General features: G+C 43.8%; 1 protein-coding gene across 5 annotated transcripts in view; it reads left to right on the top strand.

The window, feature by feature from the left end:
• Positions 1–17,737, top strand: part of add3a (adducin 3 (gamma) a) — a 125,738-nt gene that overhangs the window by 84,680 nt on the left and 23,321 nt on the right. For all 5 annotated transcript variants that reach the window (XM_078282716.1, XM_078282715.1, XM_071896237.2 and 2 more), the window contains 3 exons: positions 11,768–11,906; positions 13,539–13,690; positions 14,467–14,547. In XM_078282716.1, the coding sequence (XP_078138842.1) occupies positions 11,768–11,906; positions 13,539–13,690; positions 14,467–14,547 (372 nt within the window). The remainder of the gene's footprint in view (positions 1–11,767; positions 11,907–13,538; positions 13,691–14,466; positions 14,548–17,737) is intronic.

Below are 17,737 nucleotides of genomic sequence, written 5' to 3'. Positions count from 1 at the left end.
TTTTAGAATGAGTGACCCCAGTGAGAGACAAATCCATAACCAAAATGGGTCACCCACGTGAATCGTTCGAGAAAAGAAATTTGATCAGAAAATAATTCTGACCTTTTTCAGAATGAGGAAATACACACTAGTGATATACAACACTATTGGGCTGCCTGTTAGTCAGAAGTCAGATGATCTTATCAGAATCAGAAACATCATCTTTACCAGCTGGATATCAGCTGACGGACTGGTTTACGCTGTCAGGCAGTAGCAGTAGAGAGAGACTTGATCGTTTTTTGCTCTGCCCCTTTTCCCTTCTGTCCCCTTTCTTCCTTTCTCCCCATTTTCTTTCACTCCCTCTCCCCAATCCATTATTCCTTCTCTCACTCGATAACAAGCGTCTTATCACCGGGGAAACTTGATTCGACAGTCGATCGAGAATATTGAACTGTCCGTTTCTGTCAAGTTGAGCTCACTTAACTCGACTTTTGCATGTGCATCTTTCTTTCTCTCTCTTCTACTCGTCGAGTTGCACAAAAGCAAACTCTTGTAACGCAGCGACACCGTAACGTTGTCCTATGTTACAGTTTGTAGTGTGTGTGTGCCCTTTGAACAGTTACGTCACCTTGTATGGAGATTTTACAGCGAGCCCCCTGCCCTTTAGCTCAGCCTGCACACTATGGGAGTATTTGCTCTGCAGTATTGACTGAAGGCAGGTCTGTGACTGAAGTGCACCTTACTGTTTACAATGGGATCTTACGTTTGGAGAAGTAAGGTGTGTGTGTGTGTGTGTGTAAACTTGTATTTCAAAGTACTTTGAAGTGAGGGCTTTTTGCAGAAGTGAGGACATCTTGGACCGTTTTACAGGCAGCGGATTGATTTATGGTTAAGTTAATGTTAGGTAAAGGACAACGTCAGATGTTGCTTTGGGTTTGACTTAATGAATGAATGTTCCTCACAAGCAGAGTAACACAAGCCTGTATGTGTGTGTGATTGATATTGTGTAGTGGCTGTGGCGGTTTGGCCTGTTCTTTTTTTAAGCCTTTAATGTGATCCGCATTCTGCACATGCCCAGTGTGGTTTTCTTGGCGCGCTTTTTCACCAGATGTCTGGAAGGGCAGGAGCACGGTGCTGCTGATGCAGGTTTCCACTTGATGCACTGTGTGTGTGTGTGTGTGTGTGTGTGTGTGTGTCTGTCTGTCTGTGTCTGTGTATGTCTCGGTGTCTGTGAGTGAGAGAAATACAGGGAGAGATTGAGCAAAAGAGCGAGTGAGTGAGCAACTGTGTGTGTGTGTGTGTGTGTGTGTGTGTGTGTGTGTGTGTGTGTGTGTGTGTACATAAAAGCATTGATGTGTGTATAAACCAGAATAGAGTTTACTCACCTTTTCAGGCTGATATGCCTCTTTTTGACCTAAATTCATGGTAGTAAATAGTATCAAACTGATGTGAAGATTGTTTTTGTGGGGAAAAAAACATAAATTAGTGATTTTCAGAAAGTATAATTCAAGCAGATATACGTCTTTTTTTACCTAAATTCATGGTATACGTTGTTTTTTATGGGAAAAAATATAAATTAGTGATTTCCTGCACATATAATTTAAGTTTTAATCTATGTTTTTGCCTTGCTGGACATCATAGTTTCCTCACCGCTTCATTTAGCACTACATCACTGTGTTTGTGTGTGTGTGTGTGTGTGTGTGTCTGCTTGTTTCTGTGTGTGTGTGTGTGTGTGTGTGTGTGTGTTGTGCTTGTGGTCATGTAGTGTGTGTGTGTGTGTATTATTCCCGGTGGATGTGGTTTTGAACGTGAGCCAGGCGGCTCTCATTCAGATGGCCTGAAGCACAGCAGCAGCAACAGGTGGATCTGATCTCTCTCTCTCTCTCTCTCTCTCTCTTCTCTCTCTCTCTTCTCTCTCTCTCTCTCTCTCTCTCTTCTCTCTCTCTCTCTCTCTCTCTCTCTCTCTCTCTCTCTCTCTCTCTCTCTCTCTCTCTCTCTCTCTCATATTCAGCTTCAACAAGTGTGTCGCCAGCTGCATGTGCACACGTGTGCTCCTCTCTCTCTCTCTTCATCATCAACATCTCCTTTCTTTCTCACTCTCCCTCTTTCTCCTTTCTCATCGCTCCCTCCCTCTCTCATTCATTACATTCAGCTATGACAATAACAAGTGTGTGTCACAACTGGGTGTGCACATGTGCGCCTCACTCTCCCCTCCCATTATCATCCCTCTCTTTCTGCCTCTCTCTCTCTCTCATATCAACTACAACAACAACAAGTGTGTCACCAGCTGTGTGTGCACACATGTCTCTCTCTCTCTCTTCCTCTCTCTCTCTCTCTCTCTCTCTCTCTCTCTCTTTCTCTCTCTCTCTCTCTCTCCTCTCTCATCTCCTCTCTCTCTCTCTCTCTCTCTCTCTCTCTCTCTCTCTCTCTCCCTCCTCTGTCTCTGGTTTGCTTTGTTTCCAGTGTTATGGACTAGCAGCGGCTCTAGATTACATGTTTCTAGCGCTCGGATGGCAGGCTGTATTTAAAGTCGGACCGATATAGACTAGGCGGGACTGAAGCAACACAACCGATTCATGCGCTGTGGCTCATTCATGCAACCAGGTTTTACCTTCAGAAATCTGAGGCTACAGTTAAACTTTTATCATCCGGTCACACCAGGACGACCTGAAGTGACATTTTGCCGCATTGCGATTGTGTTCAGGCTCTTACTGTGATTGGCTTTTCTACACAGTCTGGACTCAGTGCAGCACAATGTGCACACAAGCAATGTAAAGAGATGGAGAGGGAGAGCGGGAAAAAGTAATGCATACAGATGCAAATAAATACAGTCTCAGGTGACACATAAGAGCCATTTTGAGGCCAAGTGTAGCCATACAGTAACATGAACTCTAAAATTTGCTCTTCAGAATCAGATCTCAACAAGTACAGATCCTGTACAGTCCCAGGTGATCACATAGATCTAATTATCACTTTATTTGCATGTGATCTCAGCTCTCTCGCTCCCCAGTTGATCAGCTGTCTTCGCCTCTTATATGCAGAATGCAGTAACATTAGCAAACATAGCTTATAGCATATTGCATACATATATAGCAATAAACATCACTGTATCACAGCAGTCCATGCAAATTAATAAATGTAGAACCCAGAAGTAATTTTTCCTGTTGTGTGACAATCAAAAACATAGGCATACTTGATACTTGATTGTGAGAGATTAAATATTTGCTTCATTGTGAAGATCTTCATTAAAAATAAGGCTTTATTTGTACAAAATGTTTGTACAAAAGGTTTCATAGCCTCAGGTGCAGAGGGGTGAAGTGTCTCACTTCTGGTTTCCCAGCTGAATTTGGCACTTGAAGGCCTTGACGTTGTGGTAAATATCACGTTGAAATGACAAGTGTAACCTTAGCCTGTTTACCTTTAGAGACACGGAAATGTTTTCTCTAAGTAGCTCTAGATAAGGGCATCAGTTCAAATGCCTGAAATGTAAGATGCAATGATGAATGTGTCATTCAAAGTGCTGAGGGGAAGGATGGAGAATGTCAAGTTTGAAACAAATAAAATACAATTTATTCTGGCTGTAAGTTAGGAAAACCCCTGAATGAGCTGCTGGTTAATGCAGCGTGTGTGGACCTACTTTGGTGTTAACACCGCTCGATTTATTTGATTAAGTCAGTCTTGTGAGAGGAAGGAAAGGGGGGAGACAGGGGTTTTTAGAGAAGCTTTTGGTAAAGTTGCCAGCAGAGTGGGTTTTGCGCCGAAATTAGGAGGGAGCAACAACCTGTATGGGTAAAATATGGCTATATTGGAAACCATTCTGAAGAGCTAATGCAGTAAAAAGCATGACTGGAACACATCCAGAAGCGGTATGCAAAGAAGAAAAGTATTTTGCATGACATCTTGGGGTTGAAATTTGCCTCGAGGCGGTTAGCTTTAGCTTTTTATACACAAAGAAGAGCCTGGAAGAGCGTGAAGTCAGGATAGATTTTGGCTGTAAATCCAAGTCTCATGATGACATGCATGGTGAATGAGGACATTAATTCATTAGTGTTAAATTCGGTCTTTAAGCCGCACTCTCACGGCGGCTGGGAACTGGGTTGCCGTGACTCCCTGTGACCCCTCTCAACCACTCAGGTCAGAAGCCTTCAGAAGCTTCAGATTAAATCAGATGAAATCGAATTTGACTTGTACTTCCACATGCTGCTTCTATTTTCTGCCTCTCCGCTCATCTTGCTCTCTCTCTCTTACTCTGTTTTCCTTCTCTCCTCTCCTCTCTTCTCCTCTCCTCCTTTCCCTCTTTCCTCCTTTCTTCTCTTCTCATCTCTTCTCTTATCTTCTCTTTTCTCCTTTCCTATCTCCTCCTTTTTTCCCTCTGTCCTATCCTTTCTTCTCTCCTCTCCTCTCCTCTCCCCTTCTCTCCTCACCTTTCCTTTCTTCTCCTCTTTCCCTCTCTCCTCTCCTCTCCTCCTTTCTTCTCTTCTCTTCTATCCTTTCCTATCTTCTCCCTTTTCCCTCTGTCCTATCCTTTCTTCTCTCCTCTCCTCTCCCCTTCTCGTCTCTTCTCTCCTTTCCTATCTTCTCTTCTTTTCCCTCTCTCCTCTCCTCCTTTCTTCTCTCCTCTCCTCTCACCTCCCCTTCTCTTCTCTTCTCTTCTCTTCTCTTCTCTCCTTTCCTATATTCTCCTCTTTTACCTCTCTCCTCTCCTCTCCTCTTCTTTTCTCTTCTCTTTTCTTCTCTCCTCTTCTCCACTCCTCTCCTCTTCTCCTCTCCTGCAGTCTCTCCTCTCATCTTCTCTCCTGTCCTCTCCTGCAGTCTCTCCTCTCCTCTCCTCCCTGCCCCTCTCCTCTTTTCCTCTCCTGCAGTCTCTCCTCTCCTCTCCTCCCCGCCCCTCTCCTCTTTTCCTCTCCTGCAGTCTCTCCTCTCATCTTCTCTCCTCTCCTCTCCTCTCCTCTCCTGCAGTCTCTCCTCTCCTCCCCTCTCCTCTCCTCTTCTCCTCTCCTCTCCTCTCCTCTCCTCTCCTCCCCTCATCTCCTCCCCTCCTCTCCTCTCCTCTCCTCTCCTCTCCTCTCCTCTCCTCTCCTCCTCCTCTTTCCTCCCCAGCTGGCAGCGCAGTTCATCCATCATCCATAGGAATGATTTAGTGATGCCAAGTGGTAAATTTACTCACACTCACTCACAGCACTTTTGTGGTTTTCAAAGGAAGCACACATTTTCTCCTCTTTCCCCCCCAGTCGCCTGAGAACACAAGTGGATAATTTATGGTGTTTCGGCGGGTTTTTGCCGAGAACCCCCTCGTGTGAGGCAAATGTCACGGCTGCTCTCTATTATGTTTTTCCTTTTGCTTTTTCAGGTCCTCAAGGTCTCATTTGATAGAACATTAGTGGTTGAGCTCGCTCCAGAGAGTCCTTTTAAAACCTCCATCTTCCCTCTCACAGCCCGGTCTGGGCGGCTGTGTTTTTGGTTTGGCATTTTACGATATCTCTTGGGTGCTGAGCTTAGCAAAGCCTCCAGCAGTGGAGCCGCACTCTCCGGATTAGGATGTAACATATTGAAATGTTACTAAATCGTCTTTAGCTTGTGTGCAGCCACAAAAGGATAGCCCCAGACTCATGACAAGGTCCTTGGTAGTGAGAATATAAGCTGTCTGCCATGCCTGTATGCTAGTTTCTCTGTCCAGTCTATATTGGTGACAGAAGTGCCAAATAGATAGGGATGGGACGATATCTTTATCTCACGATACAATTTGATATGCGATATGGGGTTCATGATACGATACGATGTAATAAATAATGTTCAATGACAACAAAGTCTGACTGTGCAGAATTATGCTTATTTCTGAGCCACAAATCTTTCTAGCAATGGCATTAGCTTGCTAGAATGTGAACAATAATTTTAAAATGTCATTAAAAAAGTGCAAATAATATAATTTGGATGGGCTTTGTGATTATTACAGCAGAAAATGTAGCTAATATCACAATTAATTTTTCTGCCCCACGATACGTTTTGTCACATCTTTGTATTGCGATATATTGAATTTCGATAAATCGTCCCATCCCTACAAATAGAATAAATGTACAGGAATTTGTCTTGGTGATTAGTCTAAGAACATATCGACAGCTCATGTTGTGACACAAGTACTTGTGTCAGATGTCACATGTTACAGAGTCAACTTCATACACTCTGATGTGCTCTCTTGTCAGTTTAAAGGCACATAAACATAAACATGATCTCTTAAAGCGACACTTGCCTTTTCCTGCACTTGCTGTCGGGGTGAACAAGTGCATCCCTGAAGGAGGAGGGCAGAGAGTTTATGCAGAGCAGGGAGACGTTGCAGCTGGAGTGGGGGACCGATTTCACTGACGCACACACACACACACACCGGGGTTAGATGGAGGGAATCAATAGCGGTGGCGAGCTGGCAGGCAGGCAGGCAGGCAGGCTCTCTCCTTCTTTGCAACTCCGTCACGTAGGCTGCTTGAAAGAACAGCATTGTGCTGACTTAACTAGGGAGGCTGTCTGAGTGTGTGGCTGAAATTACAGGCCTCACCTGGTCACCGTGTGCGTGTGTGTGTGTGTGTACGATTACATGTGTGTGCATGCTTTCAGGATAACGTGTGTGTCTGCCTTCTTTGTCTGTCTAACTATGTATGTGTGTGTGTCCGTGCACGCCCCTCTAAGTGCATGTTCACACCAAGCATGTTTGGAGCGCTTTATTCAAGCTCTGGAGCGTATTCCTTTCGTTCAGTACATTTGGCCAGGTGAGAACATTGACATTTGAACTCAGATGGCATCAAATAACGTCGCCAACGGCACCAAGAACGCCTGAAAATGCGAGTTTGTAGTGTGAATCTAAACAAATCAATTGCAGAAATCCTTTACCTCTATGTGTCGGACCAAAGAAAACTTAGTAGGCTTGACTGAGTTGAGAGTTTCAGTCATTTAACATGAAGGCATGAGCGTGTCCGTCAACAAGGTAACACCGCTGAAACTGTCACGGGTGACACACTCTTCTTTGATCAGACCACAAGCACAGACTTGCAGGATCGGCGTTGCTCCAGCAAAGCTGTAAAAGCCTTGTTTTCCTTTCCCACGCTTTGCAGCACAATAGCTACAATTGTGTCACCTGTCTCCAATAATAACTGCAGCAGAGACAAGGGAATCACAACAAAGAGAAACTTCAGTGGTAGTCAGATGACATCAGTTGTTGAAGCCGAGTAACTTCCTGAGCTCTTAATATGAAGGTTTGAAATGACATAAGTTTATTTTGAAAAGTTTATTTCTCTTGGTCCCTGAAGAACAGGAGGCTGAGGAATAGCAATATACATGTGAGGATGCATTACAGGAGCAATATTTCCTAAATATTATGCAAGGATAGAGCAAAACAAATTCATCCTGCATCACAGCCTGACTAGGAAGTTGTTTGCAATGTAAGAAGCAGAAATCCTTTCCTAGCGTTATCTTTCTTTGGAGATATTAATCATCATTTTTTGCTCATATAAGCCTCAAACATCATTGTGATCTGATTAAAGGGAGAGAACAGTGTCCCAGTGAGTAGAGAGACCGTCCTTCAACCAGAGGACTGGGGTTAAAGCCTCTTTTTTCGGCAACTATCTGCCCTGCTGTAGTGTCCTCGAGCAAGACGCCGCCCTGTGGAAGCGGCCAAAAAGAGAATTTCCCCACAGCGATCAATCAAGTGTCGCGTCAAAAATGGAGCGTGTCTGAAACACTTGTCAGGCTCTTTTGTCAGGGCCGAGTTTCTCTAAATCATCTTACTGCTAAGTTTATCTTTTTGTTCCATTTTAAGTCAAAAGACCAAGCCGGGCTTCGCACTAGGACACTGGGAACCAGACCGTGGCTGTGTTTTACTTCTCTCTCCACTCTAAAGCCTCGACTTGAAGCGCTGGACAGGCTCCACGTCGACTTAATGCTCTCAAGACCTCCGCAGTTCCATGATGAAATGCCGTGTTGGAGCGGTCACGGAAAGCTTTCTTCATTTCTCTGTTTCTGATTTGATCACGCTTTTCCTCCAATAAGTGGAGAGATCTGTTTCAGCCGTTGGAAGTGGGGAATTATGTGAGGGATGCGTGGTTTGGTCTCTCAGTGATTTTCCTCTGGCAGGATACCGGCAGGATATTTGTGTCAGTTTTCACGCAAGAGGCGAATGTGCTGCAGTTTTAATGTCTTTGTGTGGGAGTTCACCTCAACTCTCCCCCCTGTTCAGGATGAGGTTTCGACTGTGGGTTGCCTCGAGAGTGCGATCAAAGGCGAACCGGCACGCCACGGCGGCTAAAACGCGCACTCGATGTGTGAGGTTATTTTTATCACCCTGCAGATGGGGTGTTATTGCTGAAATATTAATGATACGATCCACTTTAGGACCCAGGATTAATCTGTTTAGATGATGGGAATCAAATCCCTGCTGTCATAATCTTCTTGGGAATGCAAGCACACAAACTCTGGGGCAGATGCCTGCTGGTGTGTGTGTGTGTGTGTGTGTGTGTGTTTGCAGGGTTTGCTACATATCCATAATGGAAAAAGCTTGCTGTCTGAAATTGATCAGACAATATTTCAAAAACACAAGTGATTCCATCCTCCAAAGATTGAAACGATTCATTCCTTTAATAGGAACCACTAAAGGGGTTTACTTTCATGCCAGCAGTCATTTTGTAAGAGCAGGCATGAGTTTTTTCAAATGGTGGAGAACTCATTTTGGAATGAAACTTCCCCCGTCTTTTCCAGCACCGCTTGTCACTGGCAGCGTCAAGCTAGCGAGAATCCTCCAGCGCCGACCGAAAAACAAAGGCGTTCCCAGTCGAGCCAGGAGCGCGGGATCTGCCGCAGGCCCGATCAATAGACTGCCGACTGCGCTCTCCGTCCAGTGAATGCTGCTTCTAGCGCTGTGTGGCTCCAAGGCCACTGTGATGGCACAACAGTCTCTGAAACAAAACACACACACAAAAAAAAAATCCTGACCCACCACTGTCAGACATCCGCACTGGTCCGGTTGCTACGGCAACCTGGCCGCTAGAGACGGAGGAATGTTTGGCCGGGGTCCAGAACCAGCGGTGCTCCGGGACTGTATGTGTTCTGACAGGAGGGGGGGGGGGGGTTGCTCCACTTTTAACAAAAACACCCCCACATGCATAAAACCAATCCTCCGACTCCATTCGCACAACATTAATGGAGCGTCCCGTGGGGCGAGCCGAGGGGGCAGGGAGCGGAGACGAGGGGAAGTAAGTGTCAGGGATGTTTTTTGTTTACAGAGACGGCTCTATTGGGAGTGTGTCGCCTCTTGCATAAGCACCGAGATGAAATAAAGGCATGAATATTGGATGCGCCCCCGCTTTGGAAAGTCATTGTGCGGAAACAGCGTCGCGTCCTATTTTCACTCTCTCACCGCGCCCGAATTTGTCCCCGGTTTCCCTCAGTTGTTTTTTTTCAAGTCGCACTAGGAGGTCAAAGTGGAATCAAAGCCTGTCAGAGATGTCAGGGTTGTAGTCAAGACCACCAACGTTGAGTCCAAGTCAGTTCCAGTCCTTATTAGAGGTTCAGTGGTTTCCTCGAGGACAATTTGACGGGACACATGGTTGTCACTGCTCACGTCGGTTGTAGCGGTTGTAGAGGATCAAAACTGTAATTTTCCAGTCATGGGACGATCTCTCTAACCTTTTAAACTGCCAGTCATATTCCGCTACATAGTCAAAGGGTTTGGAGTGGTTGGTAAAAATAATCAAACAAGGCAAGGCCAAATGCTGCTTAATAATTTTGTGCTGAATGACGAAAGAGTCCAGTAAACTGCATTTGTAACTTAAATAATTATCCGAGTCTTAACTGTCTTCCAGTGTCATTGCAATCAAAAAACCGGATTTGATACAGTGTCATTAGAGCTTGATGTAGGTTTAGTGATACTGCGATAAAAATGCAGTTCAAGTTTTATCCTTTTGTATAATGGCTGTTGTCATTATTTCATAGTAACAGGTGTATTAGATGTACACATTACACTTTAATGCTGTGGGTTAATGTCCAATACAGTACAGTGAGATTTACACTATAATTGTAAACTTGTGTGTGTGTGGGTGTGTGTGTGTGGGTGTGTGTGTGTGTCTGTCTGTGCATGTGTGTCAAGCTTATTTATACAGCGCTTTTAACAACCTGGATTAAAGTGCTTTACAAAATAAACAAAGACAGATACAAACTATGATAATAAAAAAAAACGAGATGGAACAAATACATCTCAAACTCCAAGAAGTGGAACTGTAGCTTGTGTGTGTGTGTGTGTGTGTGTGTGTGTGTGTGTGTGTAAGGGTGTGCGTCTTGAATATCCTCTGTACCTGTCACACAGCTTTAATTATATGAGCCGGAAGGGAAAGGTGAGTGTGCAGCCTGAGAGATTATCAGCCTTATCATGATTATCAGCAGCTACACACGTTACCAAATCCCCAGAGACGGGTTTACTTGGCTCTCACACACTGCGGTCTGGCTGGGATTGATTGTAGTCGTTTGAATAAAACATGTCCAGGAGCGGTTACATGTCCGGCAGGGAAAGAATCATCACATTTCAAACTCTACCTGACGCTTTCTGTGGCATCTTATTATATTTAAAGGTGGTGTGTGTGCAGGAACAACATCCAAGCTGTGTGTTTTGAAGGAAAATGAGAGGGTGGAATCATACACAACCTGATGTGATGTAATCCTGTCAATCGTGTGTGTGTGTGTGTGTGTGTGTGTCTTGCATAAGCACCCCAGCAAGCGAGAGAGCATATATCTGTAGATTGAACACACTCAGTAGATCTGCCACCCGCTGTAGTCTGGACATGAGGATTAGCAAAACACACACACACACACACTCTCTCTCTCCCAGTCACACCAAGCAGGCAGGCGGCCAGCCAATCCTGACCCAGCTTGTTGGACAGCCAGCCAATCCCGATCCAGCTTCTCAGAGCGCTGTTAGGAAGACACAGATTGACACCCGGGAGCATCCTTGTAATCTCTGATTAACGTGTTTCCCTCTCTTTCCCTCTCTCTTTTCATTCCTTCTGTCTGTTTCTCTCTGCTCCCTCTTTTTTTACTCTCTCATCCCTCTGTCTCCACTAATCCCAAATTCTGTCTTGTCCTCTCTCCCCTCTGACCCCTATATCTCTCTCTCTTCTCTTTCCCTTTTTCTGTTTCAATTAAGTTCAAGAAGCTTTGCCGACATTATGAGAGCAATCTTAACCTCAAGCTCCTCCACAGCCATCAGGGGAATGTTTCTTTGTAATAAATGAAAGCTGCATTGCCGTTGCATTTTTTTTATTTTATTTATTTATTTGACAGGGACAATGCTCAATAAATATATTGTGCCAGATATAGCTGTAAGCTAATTTCCATCCGTAGTACAATCTAGAATGCAAACATTACAAAAAAAAACAACAGAATCAAATAAATGAGATAAAACATTTCGATCACATACATCATCAATCCATTTCATACCACACACACTGACGTGTGCGTTCATCCTCATCTGGGGCGTTGAAATAAAGATAAACCAAGAGATTGGTTGTTTTCTGGTGTACTGAATCATAAAATGAACGTCAATCCACAAAAATCCATAAAAAAAGATGCTTTTTCCTTCTGCTGCTCTTTCAAAACAAAGCTCTCTCTGAAGCAGCTAGGCCAATGCGAAACAACGTATTTAGGGGAATTTGAGGGTTACATGACTAAAGTGTAAGTGCTTAACACATTACCTATCTCAACTTCGATTTAAGTTCTCATTCTCACCTCTGTTTCTCTCCCTCTCTCTCTCTTCCAGGCCTTCAAGGATGAGTTGGAGGGTCTGATCCAGGAGCAGATGAAGAAGGGGAACAACCCCACCGGCCTGCTGGCCCTCAGACAGATCGCCGACTTCTTCATGGCCAGCTCAGTGGCCGGCTTCAACACCTCCCCCCTCAGTGAGTACTTGCGGCGGCGTGGTCCGTTGCCGTGGGCGACCAGGCTGGCTAACCTCTGGTGGAACATACCAACCTCACCCCAGGGCGCCAGTCGCTTTGAACTGCGCTCAAAAACAAAAACACAGCGTCGATATTTGAGATGAGGAGATGCAGACGCACACATGAGCTGCGTGCGCTTATGGCATAAACAATCAAATAGGCTGATATAGTGAGACGCATGGACGCATAACTAGACTGACACACACACGCACGCACACACACACACACACACACAGAGAGAGAGACGACCCAGCCCCAGACTCCGGAAGAGCCGTGCATATTTGTTGGGTTTTTGATCCCGGGGTCCAGTCCAGGAGTCCATATGTGAAGTCTGCTTCCAATCACGGCCTTGGAATGCACAACTAATGCTGAATTACCACGTCAAGGGCAATATAGCCGTTCCCTTTAGCTCTTCCATATAACATCGTCCCTGAAGAATCCCATAATGAGCAGGTCCGAGGAGGCGGTGGGAGTAAACAAAGCATTAAAGGATGGGATGTTGTTTACTTCGCCTCAGTCTGGACCTTTAGTCTCTGTTTGATGTCGAGCCGGAGGTGTCGGATAGTCTCATTGGATAAAGTGACAGATGTTGGGTAGTGGTTCCTGTGTAGCTCAGCAGGTACAACATGGCTCCAACACGGCCATAGTTAAGAGTCCCATTTCCTGTTTATGGGTAAATGGGTAGAGCATGGCAGTAAATAATAAAGGGACATAAAAGTGTCCAGCAAATAGTACATATTTCTGCCTAATCGCATGCACATGATTAAATTGAATTTGATATAGGATCAAACACAGCGGACAGATATTAAAGGAGGGAATGTCTTCAGAATACCATTAATTGTCTCTGTGCACAAACCAGTTAGCAGGATCCCTGTTTTTACTCATTACAACACAATTCTATTCCAAATATGACAGGAAAAAGTTATTACTGGATGTGCATCATTCAATATGTCTAAAATATAGAGGAGCCAGTGCATAAAAGTCTTTGATTTGTGTGTGATTTGTCAATACCAAATCATATAATTTGTTTGCGGTTTTTGCCGTCAATAATTCTGTAAGAGTATAGGTGTCACTTTTTTTGATGATAGATAATATACAATAAATCTCATTTTGGAACCAAACTCACACTTGTTTAAGACTTAAAACAACCTATTTTTTAACAATACAGTTTGTTTCTCTCCCAATAAACTGGCCGATGTGGTGCTTTGGGAAGACAGCGAAATGTCTTGAGCCACAACTAATGAAGCTCACATTACAGCCCTGCTGAACGCCACACACTGATAACCTTCCAGTTAGCAGAAAATTACAAAGCTTATTATCATTAGAGATTAAAGAGCTAATCTCAAATGAGTGGTTATGTAATTACGGGGGCAGCGGTAGCCTCAATTTTCGAGAAGCAGGCTTGTGAGCAGACAGCGATTGGTTCAAATCCTGGTGTGAATCTAACTGTATAAATGTGAAGAAGCGCAGTGCTGAAAAGACAATACATACTGATTAAACCCCTGGAAATAAATAGAAATGAATGTAGAAGCTGTCTTACAAGAGTCTGTTTTTCCTCACCTGTATTTCATTCTCTCTTTTCCCTTTTTCCAGGTCTGGGAATGGTCACTCCCATCAACGACCTGTACGGAGTTGAATCCACCACTCTGGTGAAGGGGGAGAAGCAGACGCGCTGCAAACTGGCCAGCCTGTACAGACTGGTGGATCTGTTCAGCTGGGCGCACTTCGCCAACTCCTACATCACAGTAAGGCACCGCAGCTGGTCCACAGGGATCTAGAGCTAGAGGAATAGACGTTAAAATGATGTTGAACTTACTTACTGTTAGTACCTTGGGTTGTGTAGCTTCCTGGCCTGGTTTTATTCTCTCTCCATTCACTGCCGTTGTATGGAGGAACAGGTCAGAAATCACACTTCTAGCACATAAAGGAATGCGAACGCAGCTTCTGACAATATATAAAAAACTAGTCGTGTTGCTGAACTGTGGTTAAGGGAATCGCTTTCTTTATGTTGTTAAACCTTGTTTGATAAACATAAAGAAAGCAATTAACTTAACCACAATTCAGCAACATATCAACATTAAAATTGTTGATAGTAAGTGGTTATTGATGACAGTAAGAATGGCTATACATGCTGATTGATTTGATGTAATTGAATTGAATTGTGTCTGGATTTCCATGCTTCTTCCAAACGTAGAAGAATGCTAAAGCTGTAAAAAAAAAGATATTGATTTCCCTTTCACTTTAACACTTTCCTTTTAACCATTATGGTTGCCATTTTCAGTACTCAAAGAAAACAATCACTTTTTATTGAAGATATTTGAGCTGATCTCTCTGTTGGGCTCCTGACGACAGTTTTTACTGCTATGGTATTTGATTCTGTGTAACCTGTTGTCCAAATTCTGATATTTTAGCAACACACTATATTCAGTTAGGACTGATCTTTCAAATTAAAGTCAATGCTATGTTTGGAATCGGTGGGAAATTTCTCAGCTAAAAGTGATTTGTCTTTTTCTGTTTTTAGGGGCGGGTCAGTAAAGAGCAAGACCACATCCTCATCATCCCCAGAGGATTGTCATTCGCCGAGGCGTCTGCAGCAAACCTGGTAAGAACCAATCAGAGTGAGCCGCCCAGTCCTAACAGAAAATGCTCTTTATGTGTCACGCCGGCCTCCCTGCGTCCCGTGTCAGCCTTCAAAAGTGATTTAATTATGTGCTGAGTCTTAAAATATGTTCTCTCCTGAAACAGTTGAAACACATCTGTGAATCAGGTGAGGCAATTTCACTTGACTCGATAAAATTGAATCAGATTTCACTAACTCCCTTAAGTGGCAATATATTGAATAAAGGCAAATCACTCAGCTGTTGATTTTGAGAAAATAACTTAAAATAATTAGTCAGAAATTTAATTGTAAAAAGTGACAGCTTCACACACTGTTGGGAGATTTTTTATTTGTTTGTTTTTGTTGTTTTAAGAAGAATAAGATGGACATTTTTTGCAGTGTTTGTGTAGCCAAAGAACAGAAAAACAAGGGATGAGACACACAAACCCCTTTTTCCTCCTACAGTAAAGACAAACATTATTTCTGAGTTGCTTTTAAAGTCTAACATTGACTTGAGCAATCCCTTGGTTAACCTGAAACAAAGTAGGTTGTAAATGTCTGTGTGTGTGTGTGTGTGTGTGTGTGTGTGTGTGTGTGTGTGTGTGTGTGTGTGTGTGTAATAAAGAGGTTTGGCCGTCCTTCACTGGACAGTGTTAATGTTTTTCCACTCTGCTTAATCAGCCATTTACTTCCTTCAATTTACTTCCTTCAATTATATGTGGGGGAAAATGGTAGATTAACCACATTTCAGTGTTTTGGTTCATACCATCGTGTTGCATAGCTACAAAAGTGAGCGTTCCTCTCTCTCCGTGTGTGTGTGTGTGTGTGTGCAAGTATGCGTACATGTGTGTGTGTGTATGTCTGTCATGCTCCTTGTTTAACAGAGTCTACCTGATATTGACACTAGCCTCAGCACACTGTCCTCTCTCTCTCTGTCTCTCTCTCTCTCTCTCCCTCTCTCTCTCGCTCTCCTGTAGCAAGTCAGCAAATAGTGCGGCTCAGGTTGTTTGTCTCCGTCTAGTTTCGGTGCAGAGGGCGGCCATGTTGGCACCGCGCCGGGCGTCCCATGTCAATAGATGTGTAATAATGAGGAACGGTTGGCCTAGAATTTGTTGGCGTCCCCATTTCCTCATTCCTCACACTTTAGCTCCCTCTAATTTGGTTTCTATTTCCGTCTCTCTCTCTCTCTCTCTCTCTCTCTCTCTCTCTCTCTCTCTCTCTCTCTCTCTCTCTCTCTCTCTCTCTCTCGTCTCTCTCCCTGTATCTGTCTTTGTCTCTCTTTCCCTCCTCACTCTGTCTTTCTGTCTTTCTCTGTATTTCTCCCTTCTCTCTCTAGCTGGGTTTCCGTTCAATTATTATTTTATGCAAATTCAGATGTATCGAGTTTGAAAAGCTGAATGAAAAAGGAAAAAATAGATAAAAAGATTCTTCAATATCGCAAGAAATTTGCTTCACTTGGCTGAAGCGATTTTTTTGTTCTGTTGCCGATAAATAAATCATGTGAAATTATGTGATAAATAGCAATATAGCCATTTCTTGAGTAAATAATGATGCAGGCTTGGCGTGATCGACCAGACGGATGGTTCAGTTTCACAGCAGTTCAAAAGTGGCTTTGGACTTTCTGAAAAGTTAAATGTCTCTTAAATATCTGTCCACCACGCCTTCCCAGATTTGTCAGACCCTGTTGCTCTCATGTATAAGTTGGCCTTTAGTTGCTGAATTAGAATATTGCCAAGTGCATTTCTTTGTTTTGGTCTTAGGAGGAAAGCATGAACCATGGCCAACATTAACTGACACTAAAGAACAACAATATCAACTTGCCCAATAAATTCTTGAAATGCTCTCCATGTTTCTGGTGGATGTGGTTTCATTTGATATTCTGGAAGTTTATTTATTCGCTTCAATCCAGCAGACCCACCTTATTTTTTGTGGCATTTCAAATAGTTTGCAGAAAATTCACCTGACAGTTGAATGGAGGCATATCTTCTGTCTCTTTCTTTCCTCTCTGCTTTGCTGTACCCCCCCTACTTTATCTTAAACACCTGTGCAAACACACACACACACATACACCTGTGTAATGTGACTGCAGGTGAGGGTTTGTTGACAGCTGGATGTAGCAGCATATCGCTGACTGGCAGATTTCACTGTGTGACCTGCCGGGTCGGTCGGCAGGCAGATATGGAGCTAAACTGTCTGAAGTTCGTCTCTAGCTGTCAGCTTGCTTTCTGCTTGTTCCTGAGAGGAAAGCTAGGCCTTAAATGAATTTGCAAACAACAAACCTTTAAGCCATTTTACATTATATTTGCTTGTTTTATTCCTCTGCAAGCCTGCTTTTAATTCATTTCTGGCTTTTTTTAAATTCTACATCTTATTGGCTTTTATTCATGATCATCTAAAGCACTTTGCCGTGTTTTAAAAAGTCATATACAAATTCAGTTTGAGTGTTTATGTCAGTGTTGGGGAAGCTACTTTGAAAGTATCATTTCACAAGCCACCACTTAATTCACATTAGAAGAAGTTGAACTACAGCAAAGCTACCCTTAAGAGAAATCTAGCTTTGCAACTAACGTAGAAAATATAATACAAAAAATCACTTAGAGCCAAGCCAGAAACTGGCTTGTTGGTCAATTTACCTCCTACATGTTACAATCAGAGTCCCACCAAACTCATCTCTTGTGTCTCTGGTAGTTATCTCTGTCCTGCACATGCTAATGCGTCAGCATACAGTATGTTAAGTTCCCGTAGGTAACTAGCATTGTTATTGTAAAAAGACTTTGGTGGAGACATGGTGTTGTTATTTTTTTCTGCCAATCTTGTCGTCACATAAAGGGTAAGTTGACCAACGAGGCAATTTCCCAAAAAGTTGGTGTAGTCCTTTAAGTGTCTGACTGACTGACTGACTGACTGACTGACTGACTGACTGACTGACTGACTGACTGACTGACTCACTGCCTGACTGACTGACTCACTGCCTGACTGACTGACTGACTGACTGACTCACTGCCTGACTGACTGACTCACTGCCTGACTGACTGACTGACTGACTGACTGACTGACTGCCTGCCTGCCTGCCTGCCTGACTGACTGCCTGACTGACTGCCTGACTGACTGACTGACTGACTGCCTGACTGACTGCCTGACTGACTGACTGCCTGACTGACTGACTGACTGACTGACTGACTGACTGCCTGCC

This window comes from Centroberyx gerrardi, chromosome 3 (genome assembly GCF_048128805.1).
Source record: "Centroberyx gerrardi isolate f3 chromosome 3, fCenGer3.hap1.cur.20231027, whole genome shotgun sequence".
In the NCBI taxonomy this organism is placed as follows: Eukaryota; Metazoa; Chordata; class Actinopteri; order Beryciformes; family Berycidae; genus Centroberyx; species Centroberyx gerrardi.
Note: the sequence above shows the minus strand (reverse complement) of the source record. Positions and strands in the feature narration are given on the sequence as shown.